At 37.3% G+C, this 23,946-nt stretch overlaps 2 protein-coding genes across 2 annotated transcripts; both read left to right on the top strand.

The window, feature by feature from the left end:
• Window positions 1–11,840: 11,840 nt before the first annotated feature.
• On the top strand, window positions 11,841–13,480 carry LOC105033001 (uncharacterized). The gene is made up of 3 exons (XM_010907615.3): window positions 11,841–12,202; window positions 12,942–13,017; window positions 13,123–13,480. Exons 1-3 carry the CDS (start codon window positions 11,918–11,920, stop codon window positions 13,242–13,244), a joined length of 483 nt encoding a protein of 160 aa, XP_010905917.1. The 5' UTR covers window positions 11,841–11,917; the 3' UTR covers window positions 13,245–13,480.
• A 3,779-nt stretch (window positions 13,481–17,259) lies between these two features.
• Window positions 17,260–20,190, top strand: LOC105033000 (bifunctional aspartate aminotransferase and glutamate/aspartate-prephenate aminotransferase). The gene is made up of 10 exons (XM_010907614.4): window positions 17,260–17,417; window positions 17,497–17,737; window positions 17,862–17,955; window positions 18,056–18,159; window positions 18,442–18,690; window positions 18,774–18,887; window positions 18,992–19,075; window positions 19,284–19,454; window positions 19,531–19,644; window positions 19,723–20,190. The coding sequence occupies exons 1-10, from the start codon at window positions 17,305–17,307 to the stop codon at window positions 19,861–19,863; spliced, it is 1,425 nt and encodes a 474-aa protein (XP_010905916.1). The 5' UTR covers window positions 17,260–17,304; the 3' UTR covers window positions 19,864–20,190.
• Window positions 20,191–23,946: the final 3,756 nt, after the last annotated feature.

Raw genomic sequence — 23,946 nt, 5'->3', positions numbered from 1 at the left:
GTAATTGGAGTAGTTATATACCCCAACATATTTGGTTCATGGTCAGAATCAGCATCGAAATCGAAATGAAATTTAAATATCAAGAAAGAATAGGGATTGAATCTTGAAGGATTGAGACATTCTCATTCTTCCAGTAATCCAATGAAAATGAGATTCCCTCCAATCAAATAGCTCGAATGAAAGTTACTCATTCACATTTTCCTTTCACAGTCTAACTACTCCAACCAAACATGCCTTACGAGATAATAAAATATCATTCATAGATAACAAAAATTTAAAATATGACTACTTTTTAATATGAGACCATGACTAGTTCATTACTGTATTGAACCAGATAAAAAATTATTTTAATCTAAACTACCTGAACTTAAAGGTTAAGTATCTCAAGTTGAATTGCCAACAGCTATTAACTTGGTAGGCTGACATCTATTCTACGAGGACTTATCTTATTTATCTCTTTGACATTTTGAGATCTAAGAATCACGGGAATCAAGCATTAAGCCTATGCGACCATTAGGTTAATACTCTTGATCATTATGATTAAGATAATTACCTCACCAATTCATGGGATTAGGACACATAATTAGCCAGCTCTATCCACAGCCTCATGCCCACCAACCTGTGTGACATGTGACACCTTTTTGTTGAGGGAGGCTGCGAGATGAGGGGGAGCCCAGTCCATGCTCCCCTTTTGCCCTGCTGCCGTAATAAATTTTAAACCGTAGGCTTTCTTTCTTTTGGGACTGGAGGTCTTTGGTGCACTGTGGACACTGTTGTCCCTCTGGGTGACGTATGGTTGACACCACCACCGACGTCGTGGCTGCCATGCACTGCGAGAACGACCAGTACGTACTACAGTGGGGCCCGTCACCTGGCCTCTCTGGCTCAGCTTAGCTACCAGGTCCATTAATTAATAAGTCGGCTCTAAGTAAGCCTGGACCATATCTTAACTCAAATGACAAATAGTATGGTTTAATTACAATAGAGAAGTGGCTTATTTTTTTTTTAAAACAAATAAATTACTCAGCAAATAAGACACTTTTGATTGCTCCTCCGAAAGCCAACATCTGTATCATCACTTGAGTGAAACATTTGAAGTCCATTTCCCTGCATGGTATTAGAACTCATGGATTGGCTGGCTAGGTTTCAGCAAGGGATGTTTAACGGGTAACATTTAAAACGCCCTTGAGTCCCAAGGTGCCCAAAATTTAATTAAGTATCACCTATCTTTGAGAGGGTATTTGTAGGGTCAGCTAAATAGTAAACCTTGGCATGTAAGAAAAGATCTTTTTCTTTGAAAGTGTAAAATTCTACTAATTTAATTAGTTCCGGCTCGTGCAAGACATTCGTGCTGCAGCTTTTTCAATTTCCTGTGTGGTAGTTGAAACATGGCTCCAAAGCACTCCAAAGTGTTAAGGAAATAATCCTGGAGATTCTCTTCACATTAAATAAAAATTAATTATTGATATTTTTCACAGAATGTATTAAAATTTTGCATCAATAATATTAAAAAAAATTTCTAAAGATCCTCCTTACTTAAGAAAAATAATTCTGAAGATCCTCCTCACATTAAATAAAAATCAATGGCTGATATTTCCCACAGAATGTGCTAAAATTTCTCATCAATGATGTTAAGAAAAATTTCTGAAGATCCTCTTCACTTAAGAAAAATTCTCCTGAAGATCCTCCTCACATTAAATAAAAATCAATGGCTAATATTCTCCATAGAATGTGCTAAGATTTTTCCACAAAATCCTTAATTATTTCTGTAATTGTTTGTAATTAGTTGATCTTCTTGTATATATACATTCATGCAAATCAATAGAAATGACAAGGCTTATTTCAAACTTCTTGTGTAAATTTTTTTTTTCATATTATCAGAGCCCACACCTGCAAGCCTCATCATGTCAAAATCCACATCTACCAATGAATCTCAACTCACTATCTAATCTTTTCATCAATGTTCCAGTCTTATTTCTATAAAACTGAACTCAACCAACTTTCTACTATAGCGCTCCCAAATCATACCCCTAGTCAAAAGCTTGGATATTTATCATCATCTCACCAATGAGATAAAACCCTCAACAGAGACAGAAGATGAGAAAGGTAGCAAAATTTTCAACCCACTATACAAGTCTTGGATGATCAATGATGGTCTTCTTACTTTCTGGTTACTTGGGATCATGAATGAAGACATCATCAGTTCCATCTTTGGCCTAGAGACAGCATATGAGGTATGGATATTACTAGAACAACAACTTCTTCCAATGACTATTGAGAAAGAAGGCCATTTGAAGAACATGGACCATCAAAAAGGGATCGAGATCTTTAGAAGATTACCTAAAAGATTTTAAATCTATTTGGGACACTCTTGCCGCTATAAAACAACCCGTTCTAAATCTTGACAAAGTTTTTCAATTTGCTTGTGGCCTTGGCCCAAACTATGAGAGCTTCAAACATGCCATGCTCATAAAACCACCTTATCCATCCTTCACACAATTTGTGCAGGCTCTCTAAGGCTTCGAGCAGGATCAACTTACGAAGAAAGAAGAAGAAAGAAGAAAAGGCTTTATTGAAACATACTCAAGCTTTCTTTGGGCAACAAGGTCGTGGTCGAAACAATAGAGGAAGACGTGAAAATTTCACCTCACGAGGCAGAGATTTTACTCCTGCAGGATGCTACAACTCAGAAGATTTTTTATCAACAAATCAAGGCCTCTCTATACAACAAAACAGCAACAGAAATCAAGATAACAATAGCCGTCCACCAAAAGGCATCACTACCCATGGACAACAGCCAAAACCTATGAATAAGGGCAAAATTTTCTGTCAGATTTGTAACAAACCAAATCATATTGCTATTGATTATTAGTATAGGTATGATTACTCTTATCAATCTGAGAAATTTCCACAAGCACTGGCTGCCCTCGCTATTAATGATCATAATGATCCATCTTTCTATGTGGATTCTGGAGCTACAACACATATGACAAATGATGCAGGTAAACTTTTTTATATTAAATCATACAATGACAATGATGTTATCTATGTAGGGGATGAAAATAGTTTACCTATATCTCACATTGGGGAAGTGAACGTAAATACAAAAGATGGGCAATTAAATTTAAAGGATGTGATTGTGGTTCCAGATTTGAAAAAGAATTTTTTATCTGTTAGAAAACTTACTACACTTCTATTGACTTTCTTGTTAAGGATCAAAATCAGAGGATGATAGCAAGGGGGCATAAAAAAGGATAACTTTATATTTTAAATGACACTTCTCAGAAAGCTCTTAGTGCAATAAGGAAAGGTGGATCATCTTTAACCCTTTGGCATCAACGACTTGGATATCCAAATACAAAGATTTTATCTTTGTTAAAAGAAAAAAAAGTTATTGATATTTCTCATTGGATCTCTAGACCTGCTATCTGTGCAAGTTGTCAAATGAGAAAGAGTTGTAAACTGCCTTTTCATTCATTAAATAAAATTTTAAAATCTCCTATTGAGAAAATTCACTGTGATTTTTAGGGGCCTGCTCCTTTGGTTTCAAATCAGGAGTTTCGGTTCTATGTTATCTTTGTAGATGATTTTTTTAGGTTGGCTTGGTTATATCTATTACGGAGAAAATTTGATTTCTTTGATATTTTTAAAGAATTTCATAGACTTATTGAAAATAAGTTTGATCATCACATTAAGATTTTTTAATGTGATGGAGGAAGTGAATTCAACTCTCATGAATTTCTTACCTATTTGAAAACTAATGGTATTGAGACACAAATCTCTTGTCCAAAAACTTCAAAACAGAATGGTGTTGCAGAAAGAAAGCATCGTCACATTGTTGAAAATAGTTTAACTATGCTATTTCATACAAATTTGCCATTAATCCTTTGGGTTGATGTTTTTCTCACTACAGTTTATCTTATCAATCGGATACCGTCCTCAGTTTTATCAAATGACACTCCATATCACAAGCTTTATAAAAGACATCCAGATTACAAAGGCTTGCGGGTTCTTGGATGTCATTGCTTCCCTTCGTTAAGGCATCAAGATGGCAATAAGTTTGTTAAGAAGATATATCCATGTGTTTTCATTGGCTACAATCCTATTCATAAGGGATATCGATGTCTAGATCCTACAACAAGAAGAGTCTATATCTCTCGTCATGTTGTTTTCGACGAAGAATGCTTTCCTTACAAGGAACCTGTATCCTCTTCACAAAATAAAGCAGGAGATCCAACATTGACTTTTTCTGAGTTTCCTGCCCATGATGAATCAAATGATTCCAATAAGAAAATTGATTCAATTTTGGCACATGAGGAAAACTCACACTCAACTGATTCTTTCAAATTCTGCGATCACACTTGTCTTACAGATCAATCCAAGAAAACTACAAACTCGGTTGCTAAACAACTTATTGAAACTAAGGCTTCTCAAGATATTCTTGAAGAACCTCAAGTTGTACCTGGAGATCTTCAAGATGCATCTGAGGATTCTCAAAATTTATATATTTCTCAAGACTCAAACAACGTCTCTACCACTGATGCTTGATCAACTAGAGTTCGAAAGCCACCTGCATATCTAAAAGATTATGCTCTAGCCACAGAAATTTTTCCAACTGAGCCAAAAACTCTTAAAACAGCTTTGAAAGATCCAAAATGGGTGTCGGCCATGAAAGAAGAACTTCAAGCTTTATATGACAACGACACATAGACACTTGTTCCACGACCTCACAATACAAATGTTGTTAGCTTCAAATGGGTCTATCATATCAAGTACAAAGAAGATGGCTCCATTGATCATTTTAAGACAAGATTAGTTGCTCTGGGCTTCACACAAGTTTCTGGATTGGACTATGATGAAATCTTCAGCCCAGTAGTCAAGCCAACCACTATTCATCTTGTTATAGCTCTCTCCATCTCACTCAAGTAGAATGTGCAACAACTAGATGTTAAGAATGCTTTTCTACATGGGCATCTCAAGGAAACAGTGTATATAGAGCAGCCACTAGAATTTATTGATCCCACATACCCAAACCATGCGTGCCTTCTCAAACGATCACTATATGGTCTTAAGCAAGCACCTCGTGCCTGGTTTGATCGTCTCTCTGAGTTTTCCCTTTATCTTGGGTTCTATTGCAGCAAGGCCGACTCCTCTCTTTTCATATATTACCATGGTGCTATCATTACTGTTTTTCTTGCATACGTTGATGACATTTTAGTTGCAGACAATGACGATTCCTTCATCAATGATTTACTACATCAACTTGGCAAAGAGTTTGCCATCAAAGATCTTGGTTCTCTTCGGTATTTTCTTGGAGTGGAGATAAAATCTTTCTCTGGAGGAGTTTTTTTTACTCAAACTAAGTATATTTGGGATCTCCTTAACCGCACACGTACGTCTGAAAGCTCTTCCATATCTACATCTTTAGTTTTAAAGAATAAGCCTATTGCTTCAAATACAAAATTAGTAGATCCTACTATTTATCATAGCATTGTTGGAGCTTTGTAGTACCGACATTCACTAGACCTGATATTATTCATACTGTCAATCGAGTCTGTCAATATTTCAATGCTCCTACACAAATTCACTTAAGGGCAGTCAAGCGGATACTACGGTACCTCAAAGGAACTATGGACTTTGGAATTCGATATCTTGCTCAAAGTCTTGTTTTTTTATATAGTTTTAGTGATGCTGATTGGGCTGGTTGTCCAACTATCAGACAAAGTACTATGAATTTTTGCATATTTCTTGGAGCTAATTGTATTTCTTGGTGCTCAAAGAAGCAACCCACTGTTGCTCGTTCAAGTTTCGAGGCAGAATATAGGTCTATGGCATTCACTACTACTGAGATCACTTGGCTCACTTCTATTCTTAAAGACCTTGGCATTTCTCTTCATCAATCTCCTTAACTATTTTGTGACAACATCAGTGCTCTTCAAATATCTGTCAATCCTACGTTTTATGCTTATACCAAACACATAGAGATAGACTATCATTTTGTTCGAGAGAAGGTAGCCATGGGTGCCCTTATTACAAGCTATATTCCTTCCTCATCTCAGCCTGCAGATATATTCACCAAGCTTTTATCGAAGCGAACCTTTCATCTGCTCCGAGACAAGCTGGGAGTCTATGTTCATTCTACCTCCAACTTGAAAGGGAGTGTTAAGAAAAATAATCCTGAAGATCCTCCTCACATTAAATAAAAATCAATGATTGATAGTCTCCACAGAATGTATTAAGATTTTTCATCAATGATGTTAAGAAAAATTTTTAAAGATCCTCCTCACTTAAAAAAAATAATCTTGAAGATTCTCCTCACATTAAATAAAAATCAATGGCTGATATTTTTCACAGAATGTGCTAAGATTTATCATCAATGATGTTAAAAAAAATTTCTGAAGATCCTCCTCACTTAAGAAAAATTCTTCTGAAGATCCTTCTCACATTAAATGAAAATTAATGACTGATATTCTCCATAGAATGTGCTAAGATTTCTCCACAAAATCCTCAATTATTCTTATAATTATCTATAATTAGTTGATGTTCTTATATATATACATTCATGCAAATCAATGGAAATGATAGGGCTTATTTTAAACTTCTTGTGTAAATTTTTTTTTCCATAATGGACCTTTCGGGTTCTTTTACCATGAGTGTTTTCTCGTACGTTGATTTATCCATTAACAATCGGTTTTAACCAGCTACGTGTATAGTTAATGTAGTAAATACTTCGAACTTTTGATATATATTAGAATCAATTACAATATTAAGTGCAATAAATATTTCAAAATTCAAAAACTTTTCAGAAAGCAATTATTTTTTCTCTATCAGAAAGTCCTACACTAGTCCAAGAGGTGTCAGTAATGGATGGTGATAATGGCATGTCACAGAAAGGAGAGGAGAGAGGAGAAGGAAGAAAGTTGCGCAGCGTTAGCATCATAGATGAGATCCAAGGATGAAGAGGAATAAGGTAGCATTGAGAGAGGATATTATTGTGGTCATAGGTGAGATCCAAAGAGGAGGAGGGTTGTATTAGGGTTGCAAGTGTGATCCAAGGAGGAGGAGAATGTTGGGAGAAGACAATATCAGTCGCAGATGAAATCCAAGGAGGAAAAAGGAAGCAGTGGCATCATGATCGAAGGTGAGATCAAGGAAAAGGAAAGGGGGTGATGTCAAGGTTACAGGTGAGATTTGAGGAGGTGCGTGAGAAAGGAAGGCTGTCGAGGTCACAAGTGTAATTAGAGAAGGAAGATGATGGCATCAAGGTGGTAGGTGAGATTCAAGGAGGAAGAGGATGGTGAGAGCATAGGAGGTGAGTGGTTGCAGTGGTGAAGTTGGAGGGAAAGGGAAGGAGGGAATAGCAGTAGCATCATGATGCCTTGCACTCCACCCTTAGCATCTCCTTTCCCTCCGCTACCACCTTCCCTATCTCAACCTCCAGCATACTCCCTATCATGTAATCTCCCCCTCCACCTTGCTCAGGACTTATGATTGCTTCAACTTCGACAACACCCTACCTATCTCCACCTCTACAAGTATCACAACGGCATCCTCTCCAATGCCTCCATCATCACCACAGGCAATCATTTTCTCTACACCATGCTCACTATAGTCAAGACATTGGCACCTCCACCCTCTCTCACCCCAAGAAGGCCCTCCTCTTGCTTGTCTTGTGCTCTGCCACCTCCACTCCCTCCTCTCCTCCCTCTTAGATGCTGCCACCACCACTATCCACAGCCTATGCTCTATAGAAGAATAAATTTCATAAAAAATATTATTTATTTTTGAAAAATAATAAAAAAAGATGCTTAGAAAAGAAGAGCTGTGCCAACTTTCTTCAAGCTTGAGTTCAATCAAGACTGAATAGAAAATAAATAATTTTTTTTTTTTTAAAAAGTGAGGGCGCTAGTTATCTGTGGCTAATCTATTGCCAATATATTAACAAGAAAATATTTTATTGGATGGGCTAGATATCTTTTAATTTTTTATAAAATATTATAAAGAAATATTATAGCAAAACCTCGGAAACATTTATATAATCATTAGAAGCAACTATGGTAGGAAAGCATAGTGACAATGCTTGATTTAGTGTAACAAAATTGAAACAAATAAAGGGGTTACTTTAACATTGACAAAATTAAGGTGGGGTGTTGTAGCAAGACACAAATTAGTTGCATATACTTAGAGATGACATAGCACATTTGACACATATAAATGCTCCACATGAAGAGCTAATCCTATATTATTACCAAAAAAAAAAAGGTGGAAATCTTATATACGATAGGTCATGTCATGTGAGGTTTCAAACCTCTGGACAAAGGAAAGCCCACGAGCTGTACATGCTTGCGACCATTGCGGCAGGTTCATTTAATTAATTACAGACCAACACCATGTCTTTTTCTTGGTGAGATGCGTATGTAAAAGGATTATATGCACACTATAATCAGAAGGAGCCATGCGAAAATTTCTTCTCTAATACAACTCCCAAACAGGGTATTTTTATAAAATTATTATTATTATTATTATTATTTGCTACGAAACAAGATGGATAACGATCATTCCAAACTTTTTCTGAAAAAGATATCATCCTAAACTTCCCCAGGTTAATAATGCATATCACCATAAGCATTTGAAACATATGCCCAAATTTTGCCAAATCAGCACATCAATGTCGTTCACAGCATCTAATTGTCTCTAAGCCAATAGACCATTGGTTAACAACCATCTTCGGAGCATTGATGCAGATTGTCCCCACAGATATGCAAGGCAGCTATGGGTTAGAGAATTCATTGGACCTAGCTCCGATTGTGCCCTCAAATACTTAAATTAGAGGGGGGATTTTTTGTGTGGGAAAGAGAATGAACATAATGATCATATGAGAATCAAAGATTTCTGATTGTCTGATCCTTAGCACGGAGGTTTTGGACATAAAAAGCCACCGGGCTTGAATTAATAGATTGATGTCATACAATAAGTGCTAGGAGATATGCAGTAACCATCCGTGACGGTATCGTTACCATTTTAAGAAATGCTGTAATTATCTAGGATCATGCTGTAGTGGCCTAGTATTTGTTATGACCGTAAAGGCTTATTATTATGATTTTTAACTTTCGAGCATGATAAAAGTAAAATTTTTATGAATAGAGCACCAAAATCACTATCCGAGATAAAAAAAATTTAGGTCAGTTCAGGATATTATCGAGTTGGATGTCCATCTGATCAAGCTACAAGATTTTATTCAGCACGCCGAGCGGTGTCTAATTTCAAAGGTCGATGCTTCTGGTCTGTTCGGCTTTTAGATTGACCAAAGTTGTTTTGGCCTAATTACATAAAAAGTTGCGGTACGAGTTATTATTTGAATGAATTCGATTGTGCTACACCATCAAGCTCATTTTCTGCTATATTATCAAACCCATTTTCTACCGCATCAATATCAATTACATTAAGATTGATGGTTCAAGTCTAGTTTGCCCATCAAAAGTATTTTTAGGTAAGATTAACAAAACCATTCTTTCTAGATCTATCAACCATTCTTGGCATCTATTTTAGTTCGTTTATTTCAACATATATAAATAATGTTTGCCAACAGAAATTTGATCCACCTATCCCTTGATGGTGCTCCCTTCATTATTTTGAAGAAAAAAGATACTATCTATGGGCAAGCATTATCTGTGCCCGACAGAAGCTACGGACAGAGGAGATCATCATTGAGGACGATTCTGCTATAGTGATAGATTGGATTCGGGATCACATGACACAGTTAGAGATCCATCCTCTCTTTCATAATATTCAGATCTAGTTTCGTGACTTTATTTTGATATTTGCTCAGCATATCTATCAGGAGGCGAACAGCACTATTGATTGCGTCGCTTCTTATGTGGCTGAACACAGTAGTGACTGGGTCTGACATTAAGACTAGATTTGTCTGCGAGTCTTGCAGGATATTTTATTCTTTGATCTTTTAGAATGTACTAATTCGTGTGAGCACCCATATGTATTAAAAAAATAAAAAAAAAAATACCATCATTGTTTACATTTTTCGTATTTATACAATCCAAACTCTTGTGACCGATAGCCGAGAGGAATGCATGGGTAAAAACAAAGTAAAAGATGCTATCGCAGAAACGAAGGTTAAAAAAAAAAAAAAAAAAAAAAGCCATGCAGAAATAAAATCTGATAAAAAATTAAAATATATATGAACGGCCTGATGTATACAAGGAGACAATGGATGGAAGAGTTGATCCCAGTGAAAGATCCAAAATGGTTTCGGATTTTCTCGTAGAAATGATGGAACGGCACCGTTTGCAAAGAAGTCTTTATGGAGCAGAGGAGGTACAGTGAGGTCGGCAGGCTGCCCAGTTCTGTGGTGACCGAATCTTTCCCACTGTTTACCGCAGTTATTGCACTGCCCTTCAACTGAATCTTAACCCTTTTTACCACCCCTCTTGACCATCTCTCTCTGAAGTTTTAACCAGCTCTCTTCCGAATTCTGATCTTCAGATGTCATAAATATTAACCCTTATAATTGCTTTTACTCTAATCATTATAGTGGATAGAACCGTTGGTCCGATGATCTTGTCAAACACCACATCCATCTGATCCTGATTATATAGTGCTGGTTTTTTGTCTCAATCAAATTTACTTTTGTGATACATAATTATTTCGAGGAAATGGTAGTTATGAATTATTGTAGGCAACAAACTTTGTGCGCAGACCTCAGTTCTTTTAACTAAAATACAAACCATGAATCATGTCAGGTCCGAGTATTACCTAGCATGGATCTGAACCATTGGAGATTCAAATTTACATTTGAATCTATACCTAGCCCATTTAAGAGTTGGGTAGATAAGGTAAAGACCGGTCCCATTGGATTAGCTATGGATTGAGACTGATCCTGAGTCTCACATACCCTATTATTTCGAGAGCTAAATTCTTTTCATGTACTTCAATTATCTTAAAATTATAAAAATTTAAAGTATGGCTCATTAGTTCTTCAAAATATATGATAAATATAAATAAAAATTTTATTATATATTGGATAAATCATCACACACACACACATATATATATATATATATATATATATATATATATATATCGGGATCTTAATCATGTATGATTCACGAAAATTAAATCCATATCTTAATATATATCTCTTTCTTTCTGTATGTATATGGAGAGATAGATGGATGGATGGATGGATGATCAAACAGGATGTAGGTTAATAAATTTTAATCTAAATTTAGATTCAATATATATATATATATATATATATATATATATATATATATATATATATATATATATATATATATATATATATATCGGGCGATACCAATTCATGGATGTGGAGTCCAGATCAGAACTGAATTGGAAGTGGATGGTCTCTGGGATTGGTGTTGGTCCCTGTGACTACCCCGTTAATCCACTTACCTAGCTCTTCCATCTCTCTGTTTGCAGCCAATTTTGACCGTTACAGGGCGAAGTGATGGTAAAACGTGAAGGGCATTTTAGTCATTTGATGCTCCACATACACCACTGGCGCGTTCGGCTCGGAGCCGGATTAATCCAACGCCTGGAGTTCTGCGCCGCTCTTCGTTAGATCGGTCATTAAGAAAGCATGATAGAGTTCTAGAGTTCCTGCAGAGCTACGTAACCTAAACCATCTAACAAATCAGAAAATATGGGAGCAAACAAAATTTAACTTTTGGAGGTCAATAATGAACCCTGACAACGTCCCTTATATTATGGACGCATGACAACGTATCCTGGTTGCAAGTTTGGTGGCCACAGTAGATATTGAGGGGTGGCATCCTTCCCTCCCTCACTGGCTTCTACTCCTCCCTATTTCCTCTACAACTACTCTCTCTCTCTCTCTCTCTCTCTCTCTCTCTCTCTGTCTATCCCTCCTACATCCATGAGGACTGCAGGCATGATGTGCCGGTCGCATGCCTCGACGGCGGTGTGCGTTCCCGGCGATCCCCGGTCGATGGTCGTGTTGAGGAGGCCGGACCGGACACTTGTCGAGCACTCGAGGCTCGTCGACTTGAAGTACTCTCGCCTCGTGGATTCCCGGAGGTTTATGCCGAGAGACGAAGGGCGGTCGGTCACCCTTCCAATGGTTCTGAAGAAAGAGAGAGAGCCACCAAAGCCTACCAATGTCTCCCCCCCACCTCCTCCCTCTAATGACCAAGTCTTTCAAGTAAGCCAGATCTTTTCCACTTGCTTCATCTAATTTTCTATGAATCATGACCTTTGTACATCGATCCTTGCAAGGCTGAGATGTAGAAATAGAATTCTACATTGGGAGTACTGAGAATTAACATTTACACAGTCTTTAACATATGAAGCAAGTGCTCGTTGTATGTGTGGTCAGCATATATGGAGCAAAAATAATGTCATAAACCAAAATGTTGAAAAAAAAAAAAGAATGTATGTAGGATAGTGCTCTTTTCCTCTATGGTATTCTTTGATAATTCTGTCTCTAAGATCATGAAGTTTTTCAGTGACAGAAAATCTTACTAATCTGTCATAAATTCTGTTAATACGGAATTATAGCTGCAGATGTATAAAGGCTAATGTTATTAGGCGACTGTAAGACAATCATATAACAACTTTGAAACTGTAAGCATAACATCCAGAAGAATTAAGAGGGAACGCACAAACATGGAGTTAGAGGAAAAGGTTCCATGAAGCACAGAATCAGTAACAGTATCCTGGCTATAATGGTACTACTACACTGTGTTTAGTGCTGGAACTGCAGTGGACCACTATAAGTTTTTTTTTTTCTTTTAATCTGTTTTCCCAGTGTATTTTGAAACGTACCTTATAATCCATAAATTCCAACCTATTCTTTTGTCTTCATCTGCTGCAAATGTTCCATCTTCTTCTTTTTTTTTTTTTTTTCTTCTTTTTCTTTTTACTCCTTTTTTGTTTGGCAGGTGGTGGTTATGAGAGTTTCCATTCATTGTCAAGGATGCGCAGGAAAAGTAAGGAAGCACATCTCCAAAATGGAAGGTATATTCTATATAAAATTTTCATATAGCTTCAAATGATAGCAGAGGTTCCCAATCTGGAGTTGTTATATTTAACAAGCTCTTATGAAAATAACTACAATGGCAGGGGTCACATCCTATAGCATAGATCTGGAGTCCAAGAGGGTGACTGTGATGGGCCATGTCTCCCCGGTTGGAGTCCTAGAGAGCATCTCAAAGGTGAAGAGGGCTGAGTTCTGGCCTTGCTAAGTCGAGCTAGCTTTTCTTTTGGTAGTCCCAAAAGCCTGTGTTTCCTTTGGAATGTGATCATGGTATTGTTACATACTGTAGTATGTCATGGACTATCTTTGTCTATCATGTCTTGATGGGTGACAAAGTCTTTGGCCTATGGTCTATTCCTGTTCATTACTATGTCAGTGTATGGATGGCTATGCTCTCCTTGTGACCAGTTTAATTTATGTATGTGAATCTTAAATTTGTTAGAATCCACGGGACCAAATTCTTTTCTATAAAGTCTTGTAAGTGGTTGTTCACAGAATCAGCATTGTTAGGTGCCATGAATCCATTTAATTTGACAGTACAATCCCAGCTACCTTTAATCAGATAGCCGCCATTTTATTCTCCAATTAGGTGACAATATCAACGACCATAGGAGACATTGGCGTTAAATTGTTGTTGTTGTTGTTGTCGTCGTTGCTTTTTTTTTTTTTTTTTTGTTACAAATAATGATTTGAATGCTATCCCTCCGAGGACCACCTCATAGTGGGTGGTTTAGGGACCACCTAATAATTTTCTCCTGTAGGCAGCCACTGTTACAAAAACTGGAATTGATGCTGTGCACTTGATCTAACTTGTGTTAGTATTTTGAAGGAGATGCCAAGTTTGGAGAGAGTTAGATGACCCATCCACAGTCAGTCTACAGTAATTTATAATCTTGTTTAAACCCTACAATCAACTTATAGCAAGGGTTTTTGTACAATAAACATATGAAGAACATAATTAGCCGAAGTTTGTTGTTAGGATGGGACTTGGGACGTTAATTGAGTGGTTAATCATGGTTTGTTGGAGTTGGTGGCACCAAAATTTTCCTCTCCACGTTTGTGTTGGACTGCTACTTTGGTAGTCCAGAGATCCTTTGGGGCTGACTAAAGTTCCCACATGGTGATATGGTCTGACAACTTTTTGTAATTGGCCCCTATGACTGGTTGGAATGGACTGAAGCCTGACATTGCTGCTTGAGATATTATAATCTTCCACTCCCACCAGTGAGTACCAACCTTCCAGGCACCACTTCACTTGACCACTTCATTGGTAAACTCATCATCTGGTACACTCATTGGAGACTAAAAGATAAGGAGAGAATGAGAGATCATTTCTCTTTTTACCTCCACAGCTAAAAGAGGTTTGAAGGTGTGACATCACCATGATGATAAAATTGAAGATAACAGTGACAATAGTTAATTTCACCTTTTATCTAGAACTTGAGTTTTTGTCATTTGGAATGACTAAATTTCACTATAGTTATTTATTCTTTGTTGATAATTATCTACTTATTATCAAGATTATATTTGGTTGCATGATTTTTCATAAGATCATGGTCTGTGTATTTTCAAAATTGAGATCCTTGTTAATTACAAATACTCCTTTCTTTTGATGACTAAGCTGAAATTATCAAAATCATGACTAAGAGTATAGAAAACAAAAATAATGTCATTAGAGGATGTTGAGAGTCTAGCAAGTCTGGAAAAAGGACTAGATTTTTATGGTTAGACAGGCCAGCTACATATATTTAATCATTGCCATGGTGTGGTGCCAGTAACCCTTTTAATGTGTGGGTCATAAATAGGAAAACGACCATTGCTAGATTGGAAAAAATACTAAGAGACACTTTTATGCCACAAAAGTGACACTTCCATGCTGTAAAAGTGACAACACCAAAGGGAAGAACATGGAAACATCGGCACGCATGCTCGGATCTCTACTGGGGAGATCTAAGAGTTAAATCCATTTCAAGAATTGCCACAATTAATTTTCGATGAAAAGAATTGGACAAAGACCATAAATTCTTGATCTGATACGATCATATCACATAATAAAAAATGACCTGCTTCAATTAAATCTCCTTGGACCTTATGGAGAGCTAAACATATCCTCAATGATTTTTGAACAGCATAGGACCAGCTGGTCCAAACTGTATCATAGTTTGTTTGGTTAGATCACAATGCTAGGATTTTCACTAACAAAAGGAAAAGTACTGATCTGATCAGAAATGCTGCAGTGATTGCTTGGAGTTATTGGGAGGAATAGCTAATATAATCTCATCTTATCCTATAATCTGATCTCAAGATTTCTCTAACTGAAGCACTTTATATAGACTTTTTTGTGCAAACATCTATATAGATTTCAGGTAATAAAACTCCACACTGTGGAACTACAGCCCTTTGCCTTACCCATTTTAATAAAAAGCTATTTACTTTAGTCTTTCCTCTATGAACAGCTTTTGGTGCATTACTGTTTTTGTTTCTTCCCCTCACAAAACCATTCCTAGTTATAGTCATTCTTGGGAGAAGTTAAGCAAAGCAAGGGTCAGAAAAGTTAGGTTCTTTAGTTGTTCATTCACCCAGCCTATGTAGTTTAGATCACCCATCATTGATTAATTGAACCCATTTATATAGGTTGCAGGGGGAGAGTAACTGGACCATTTGATTAATTCAAAAAAATGGGAAGGACCTAAACTTTAGGCTCCCCAAAACAAGGATTGTGGGATCTCTATTGCATAACTGCAGCTAACAAGCATTCTAGGAATCAACTTTGAACTGCTTAGTTGCTAATATGTTGAACATTTTTTCTTTTCTAATTGCAATAAATAAAAAAATTGATCTCATTGGAGGAATGATTAAATGGTCAAGCCATCAATAGTCCAGTTTCAAGACACCCTATCATTTAGGTGGTATCTTGGGAAAAGCTCCATATCTACATAAGTGATACAGAGACTTGGTCTTCCCACAAGAAGTGCCATGGAGCCTTTGATAGAGAACAGGTTACCTAATAGCCATGCCACCATCTGGTGCAAAAAGGAACCAATCCAATCCCAATCGGTTCTCCATATGTTGGAACAAGAACTGAACCAATCAACGATGGAACAAACTAAAACAATCCAATCAACCAACATCAAGTTGATTCAGGTTGGTTCTCAAATTACTCAACAATTTAAAAGGAGTAAATTTTTGTATTTTTACCAATTCTATTCAAGAAAAGCAATTTAGTGTAAGCTGTGAAAAATATAAACCAATAGACAATCTGCTAAACAATAGTTTACAATAATAAATGCCAAAAAAAGCTGCAAATGTTAGACATAATATGTTACAGTAATAAGAAAATAAACAAGAGTTAATAAAACTGAGTTTTAGATATAATAAAGTATGAGGTAATATGCATATTCTATTATAAACTTTATATGTTGGGTTATTAACATTTTTTTGCGTAGCAGTATAATATAGATCGAAATGGTTCAGGTTGGAATGGCCTATCCAACATCTTCGCCTTGAACCAAACAGATTCAATTGGGTTTTTTGAGAAGCAAAACCAAACCAATATATGCTAAAACCCGAATCAGTTCCATGTGCAATGCTATGCTACACCACTCTAATCATCCTCCATTTCCAATCAAGTGTGGAAGAAATAGATTGCTTGTGTGATTTAGAGGGCATTCGCACAATACACAAGGAATTGGACCATTCATCATGTACCAATGCCAAGTCACATAGGGAACAGAATGATCAATGGTGATCTGGTGTAATTTTTTTCCCCTCTCTACATCCTCACCAACCTCTCAATATTTCAACTATCATGGAGGCTATTAAAACATGTTATTAGACGCAACAAGCTTACAATATTGTCATTAGGTTCCAGGAGTTGCTCGGTGAATGACCTAATCGTGGCCTTCTCCAGTAAAGCAAGTCAATGAAGATATCAATTCTTTTCTCAAAAATAAAATTGAAGTTACCAATTCAAAGACAACCACCTGATGGCGCAATCTCCTACCCTTCAATGAGTTAGGCATGCCTTGACCAAATACAGGAACAGCGATCCATTGGCCAAAATGAAAGCAAGACATCAACCAAAAGGCTCAGTTTAGATTCAACTGTGGTAGGCGCACCACCATCTCCCCACCAACCACTCCTATGTAACTTAATCCACAACAAACCCTTAAAAAATTGAATGAAAGAAAACTAGACTGGGAATTGAAGTTTATATATAACTCATTCATAATCCTCCTGTTCAAGAGTCTTGAGCTTGGCTGCCATCCATGGACTCAGCTCTCTGCTTCAGTCCCTCTTCTCATTCCTCCATCTCCCTGACATCTCTCAGCTATCTTCAGGCTACATCAGATGCCAAGAACCTAAGAACTATATCCTTCAGGTGCCTTTCCATTCTCACCTTTCTTTTTCTGGTTAACATTTGTTGGACTAGTGATAACATAGAGTTGGTTATATGATAGAAAATGGAACACCAGGAAATACATGCAAGCGATCGGAAGAAGGTACACCATAAGATCGGAGTGCATCACTGACCAAGCCATGGCAGTCGATACCTCGGTGAGCCCACGAGCAAACTCCTTGAAGCCATCTAAGACCATGGTCATAGCTGACCGTGCCACTGCTCTCAAAGAATCAGGTGTGCCCATCATAAAGTTGGCCGCAGGAGAGCCCGATTTCGACACACCGAAAGTGGTATTTGAGGTAGCAGTTCTATGAAACAATCATGCGTCCTCAATACAGATTATACAAATTGAAAAGATTGATTTCTTTTTCCCCATAGTCAATCATAATGTTGTAATTCCTGGGGCTTTGATGCAATGCTTAGGCTGGAATTAATGCTATTCGCAAGGGCTACACAAGATACACACCCAATGCTGGGAATTTGGAGCTCCGAAAGGCAATCTGTCATAAGCTCAAGGGTAAGAAGACAAAAACTTTAGCAGTGATGAGTTGATGATATGAATTCCAGGGAAGTAAATAAGTCAAGCTTGTCCTTTTCTTGGCTTGTCCTTGATACAGAGGAGAATGGGCTATCTTATAACCCTGATCAAATTCTGGTAAGCAATGGCGCCAAGCAATCTGCCCTACAGGCTGTGCTTGCAGTTTGCTCCCCAGGAGATGAGGTGAGATTCTTTGCATCCCTCGAACTAGAAAATATCCATTAAGAACAGGAAGGTAATTACACAGGGACATACTCTTCTGGCTCGAGCTTTACTTTTGCCATATATAAACTCATCATAGAACCCTGAGTAACCTAGTTGAATACTAAAACTCCGATCAAATGGGACATGCCGCCGAGTTTTTGATGATTGCAGCAGATTATGTCCTCTTAGCTTCATTGCAGTGGCTGCTTTCTTGGAAATTATAAAACAAACTTGCTCGAACATACCTTCTTCTTCATTCAGGTTATAGTTCCAGCACCATACTATGTCAGCTATCCTGAAATGGCTAGGCTAGCTGATGCAAAACCAGTAATCCTGCACACAAGTATTTCAGATAATTTTCTTCCCAAGCCAGAGTCTCTCGCTTCCATACTCAATGAGAAGTCAAGGTTGCTGATAATCTGCTCCCCTAGCAATCCCACTGGAGCTGTTTATCCCAGAGAGCTGCTTGAAGAGATTGCTGATGTAGTTAGAAAGCATCCAAGGCTACTAGTAAGTTTTGTCTGAAATGAAGTTCAGATGTTCCAACTCATCTTACTCCTTCAAAATAGGCATTAACGTTCTTAGCCTTTCAGGTGATGACTGATGAGATATATGAGCACATCATATTTCCACCAGCAAAGCACACGAGCTTTGCTTCTTTGCCTGGAATGTGGGAAAGAACCCTGACTGTGAACGGCTTTTCAAAGGTAGTTCGAGAATTTATTTGCAGCAATTAATAAAGCTAAGAACTCAGCATGCATAAAAAGATTCGAAGTGCCAGCTTGAAATGCTGAGAAATTGCACTTTGTAGGCTTTTGCAATGACTGGCTGGCGACTTGGATACCTTGCCGGTCCGACACACTTTGTAGCAGCATGTGGAAAGATTCAAAGCCAGGTAAAGATTCTTTCTACTGTATTCTCCACATCATTGGATACTGCTGCTCGATAACTAAAAAATGAAATGTTGTTGTGAGATGTGGTGGATCAAAATGGCGTTGCTGCTCATGGAAACTAAATTTGAGCACATGTTTCTCCTTAGCAGCATCTGTTAGTAGACATTCAAAGCAGTAACCCCATACTGAGGGATTGCGAGTTGATTGCAGGCCACATCCGGAGCCAGCAGCATTTCACAGAATGCAGGACTTGCAGCGTTGGGGATGGGCTTTGCAGGTGGTGAAACAGTTTCCACCATGGTCAAGGCATTTCAGGAGCGACGGGATTTCTTAGTTAAAGCTTTCAGGGAACTGAAGGGTGTTAAGATAGCAGAGCCACAAGTAAACATCTTTCCCCATCTTTTTATCTACCTTTCCAGGATTTGGTCACTTGATCAAATGCAATATCTGTTTGCAGGGTGCCTTCTATCTGTTTCTAGATGTCAGTGCCTACTATGGAGCTGAGGTTGAAGGGTTCGGCACCATCAAACACTCTGAATCTTTTTGCCGCTTTCTGCTGGAGAAGGCTCAGGTAAGAGAAACTAAGTGCTGTTAGCATGGGTCTCGAATCAGGGATCAGCTGAACTAGAAAATTGTTGTTCAAATGCAGGTTGCACTTGTCCCAGGAGATGCGTTTGGGGATGACAACTGCATCAGGATCTCCTTTGCAGAGTCTCTGCCAACCATAAAAGAGGCAGTGGAGAGGATAAAGAAAGCTCTGGCTCTTATTAGGCCAAAGATTCCATTTTGATCACTCAAAATAATGTTATAGTATCAAAATCACCATGGCAGCCACAGCAGTTAGTGTCCAAGTTGTCAATGAGGAATAAACCGAGGAAAGTAAAACAAAATAAGGAATGACTTTGTATGATTGTACTAGAAAATAAATGGAGCATATGTCGGATAATTTCTTAAATTTCTTTTAAAAAAAAGGGTGCTATACAAGTAAATATTAATATTTAATGCGGAACTCAGCCATTCATATGTTCTAGCATAATAACAGTTGTAACATTAAGAATTCAATAAATGTAAACCTAAATGAACTGCTCCATAGATATTGTTTCTTGCTTGAATAAAATACTTTGTTAACAAACAAATGAAAACAACATAATTCCGCCACAAGAAACTATTTACAGATTGAAGCAGTATTTTGCACTCATGTCAACAAGCATAGCATCAAATGTTACCAAACATCAAATGATTTATATCTTCTTGATGTTTCCAAGCAGTTCCAACTTTACTCGCTTACGTATTAACATCGTGCAAAATGAGGCATCAATAAATTGTTACTCCAATTGTAAGATACGTATGGAGAAGGGAGAAAATCTTGTAACAGAAACTCGATAAAAACGCATATGGTTGTGGAGCCTCTTGGCAAGGTAAAAGAATTGGCCAGTTTATTAGGCTGTCGCATACATGTGATTTATTACCATGATACGTAGTCAGATCAGTGTATAGATTTCAATCAGGAAGACAAGATAGAGCTTGTAAACTCAGTCATCTACTAAAAAATATGGTGTACTTTTTCCAACAATATACATTTTTCAGATTTTTTTAAATAATATATTTTTAATAAAATATGTCGAAAATACTATGGTTCACAAACTATTTAGGAAACTATCGTGTAGGGGCACGTCGGATAAATTCATGGGTTCAATTGATGAATTTTGAGCCGGTGTGGATAAATTTGTAGGTTAAATCTACAAATTCTTCAGTCCACGTGGTGTATGAGTATGAAATTTGATATTTGAATTCGTATTTTGAAGACACGGATTAAATTAATTCGTGGCTTCAACCCACGAATTTAGAAATTCATGGATTGAGCCCACGATTTTTTTTTTTTTTAATCGCGACCCCAAGTCACCTTTCTTCTCTGCTCCTCCCCAAACTGATAGTCCCTCCTCCCCCACGCCATCCCGCGTTGCTCCCCTCCCCTCCGACAAGGTCACACCTCCTGGGCCCCACCCCCCATAGCCCCCCCCCCCCGCCTGTGTCGTCACCTTTGGATCGCACCCGTCGGACCCCCGCTCCCCTGCCTTGCACTACTCCCCTCCCCTCCGACAAGGATCGTACTCCTTGGGCCCCACCCCCCTCCACGGTCCTCCCCGGTTGCCATTGTGTCCTCACCCTCGGATCGCACCGCCCGAACCCCCTCTCCCCCCGCCCCCCACTGCTCCCCTCCCCTCCGACAAGGGTCGTATTCCCTGGGCCCCGTCCCCTCCCACAGTCCCCTTCGATTGCCGGTCCGATCATTGGTGTTCCCATCATCCAGATATTTTTTTTATATCATTATCTATTTTTTTTGAATTATTATAAGTGAAAAAAATAAGATTAATAATTATAAAAAAATTTTAAGTATATAAAATTTTATAATATTATAAAAATTTATTAAGTCACATAATTTATTCAAGTGAATTGTTATTAGAAGATTTTATTTTAATTACTGATCTTGAGCCATGTAGTTTACTTTATTTTGCATTTAATTGGTAATTTTATATAGAGCATGCTAAAATTATTATATTTGTTATGTATGTAGTAATTGAAGAAAATATCACGGTCTTATGCTACATAAATGGTTCTATAGATTATGGATCAAATGGCATTGAATACATTGACCGTCCTCAAAGAGCAATTAGAATTAAATCTAAAATTAAATTTGAAGAGTTAGAGAATAAATTTTATAGAGTTTTTCATATAAACAAAAGTAAGAATAGACTCACGATAATATATAGATATCCACGAATTGTGCAGCCGATATTATTAAAGTATGAACCTGTTCTGATTAATGAAGATGAAGATATTGAAATAATATTTTCAATGGTTAGTTCGCACCCATATTTATCGGGTGTAGAGTTGTATCTAAAAGTGCAATCTATTGAAGCTGAACAAAATGAATATGAAATAGCCGATAGGGATATAAGAACAACTCAGGGCATTGAACAGATCGGTCCATTTAGAAGAACTCAAGGCACTGGTCATATACCAAGGACTCAAAGTTTTAGACATGCAAAGGATCGATTCCTATAGTGGATCTTGATGTGGCAAGTGTCACTATCAGACAATCATCAATTTATACACCTGCCGATGATATGGTGTACATAGATAATCGACTATTTGAGAAAGATGACATACGAAGTGGAGATAAGATGGACTTCCATCCTTAGCAAGCTGGTACTTTTATTAATATAGAGTGCCGACTTGTGGAAGAGCACCCAAATTTAGGAGTATTTGAAGCTCCTTCTAGAATATTTAGATCAATTGATTGGACGACAGCTAACGTATCAATATCTTCTAAATTAGAGGCACAGTGTACTAGCTGGGAAAGAGGTACCGAGTTGTCAAAAGGGCTTTATTTTGTAGATAAGACAGAACTGCAAATTGCAGTAAAACAATACCATATTGAGAGGCATTATGAATTTAGAGTTGTTGAGTTGGAGCCGAAGCTTTGGATGGTAAAATGTAAAAATAGAGAGTCAGGATGTAATTGGATGCTCCGAGCCGTTAAGCAATACGATTACTTTGAAATCACAAGGTATATCAGTCCACATACATGTGTTTCGGCTATGCTTTCTTAGGATCATTCTGGTCTTGATTCGAACTTTATTGCTAATGAAATTCAAGATGTTGTAAAAGAAATGCCTATAATTTCTATTGCCGGCATCGATGCATTATTAAAAATAGATTCAACTACACGGTTAGTTATAGAAAGTTGTAGGAGGCAAAGCAAAAAGCAATGGCATTGATATCTGGAGACAGGGATAAATCTTATGACTTATTGCCAAAATGGTTGCGTGTTGTACAAAAATTTAATCGTGGCTCTTAGGTGAAATTCATCAGTACTTCTATTGGTTATCCTCCATTGGCTGCATTTGATCATATTTTTTAGGCATTTGCACTATCAATTGAAGGCTTCAAACACTGTAGATCAGTTATCAGTATCGATGCTACATTTATGTACGAAAAATATCAAGAGAAGCTAATGATTGCAATAGCTGTTGATGAAAACAACCAAATTTTTTTCACTTACCTTTGCTATAGTAGACGAGGAGTCTACTGATACATGTGGCTGGTTCTTGGCTTGTCTTAGATGTTGTATTACATCACGTCATGGTATATGTCTTATTTCAGATCGGCATTCAGGTATATTGTCAGCTTTGCAGAATGAACATCTTGGCTGGCAATCTCCAGATGCACATCATGTTTATTGTTTACGCCACATAGCGAGGAACTTCAATACTCAGTTTCGGGACTCCAGACTCAAAGATTTGGTGAAAATAATCAGAACGCAAACAAAATTTAGGAAGTTCAATAAATGTATGACGAAGATTGAAAAGGTGAATTCGGAAGCTATTCAATGGTTGAATGAAATTTTCATAGAGAAATGATCTCGTGCCCATGATGGTGGTTAAAGATTTGGAATGATGATCACTAATTTATCTGAATATTTTAAAGATGTACTAAAAAATGCATGCTTTCTGTCGGTAACTTCATTGGTGCAACTGATATTTTTTCGACTTGTATCATATTTTGATGGTCGACATGCCCAAACAGATGAAACATTAACTAGAGGTGAAAGATTTATTTCACTTGCTACAACTTGTGTGATTGTCAACCAATTAAAAGCAACATCTCATAATGTCACAAAGTTCGATAGAGCAAGTGGAGTTATTCAAGTCCAAACAGGATTTCATGGGTCGTATAATAATAAAGGCAACAATACTCAGGTGATGGTAGATTTTAGTAGAATTAATACATTTAAGTTATTACATATTACAAATAAAAAATAGCTTTTCGATCTAATAAGCTAATATGCATACAGATAGTACAGTTATCT

Source organism: Elaeis guineensis, chromosome 13 (genome assembly GCF_000442705.2).
Source record: "Elaeis guineensis isolate ETL-2024a chromosome 13, EG11, whole genome shotgun sequence".
In the NCBI taxonomy this organism is placed as follows: Eukaryota; Viridiplantae; Streptophyta; class Magnoliopsida; order Arecales; family Arecaceae; genus Elaeis; species Elaeis guineensis.
The sequence above is the reverse complement of the archived record's forward strand: the minus strand, read 5'-3'. Positions and strand labels throughout refer to the sequence as shown.

Coding starts and splice junctions, on each gene's coding strand:
- LOC105033001 (XM_010907615.3), top strand. CDS start 11,918: ATGAGGACTGCAGGCATGATGTGCCGGTCGCATGCCTCGACGGCGGTG. Junction 12,203..12,941: donor CTAATGACCAAGTCTTTCAA/GTAAGCCAGATC, acceptor TTTGTTTGGCAG/GTGGTGGTTATGAGAGTTTC. Junction 13,018..13,122: donor GCACATCTCCAAAATGGAAG/GTATATTCTATA, acceptor CTACAATGGCAG/GGGTCACATCCTATAGCATA.
- LOC105033000 (XM_010907614.4), top strand. CDS start 17,305: ATGGACTCAGCTCTCTGCTTCAGTCCCTCTTCTCATTCCTCCATCTCC. Junction 18,691..18,773: donor GAAAGCATCCAAGGCTACTA/GTAAGTTTTGTC, acceptor TTAGCCTTTCAG/GTGATGACTGATGAGATATA. Junction 19,645..19,722: donor TTCTGCTGGAGAAGGCTCAG/GTAAGAGAAACT, acceptor GTTCAAATGCAG/GTTGCACTTGTCCCAGGAGA.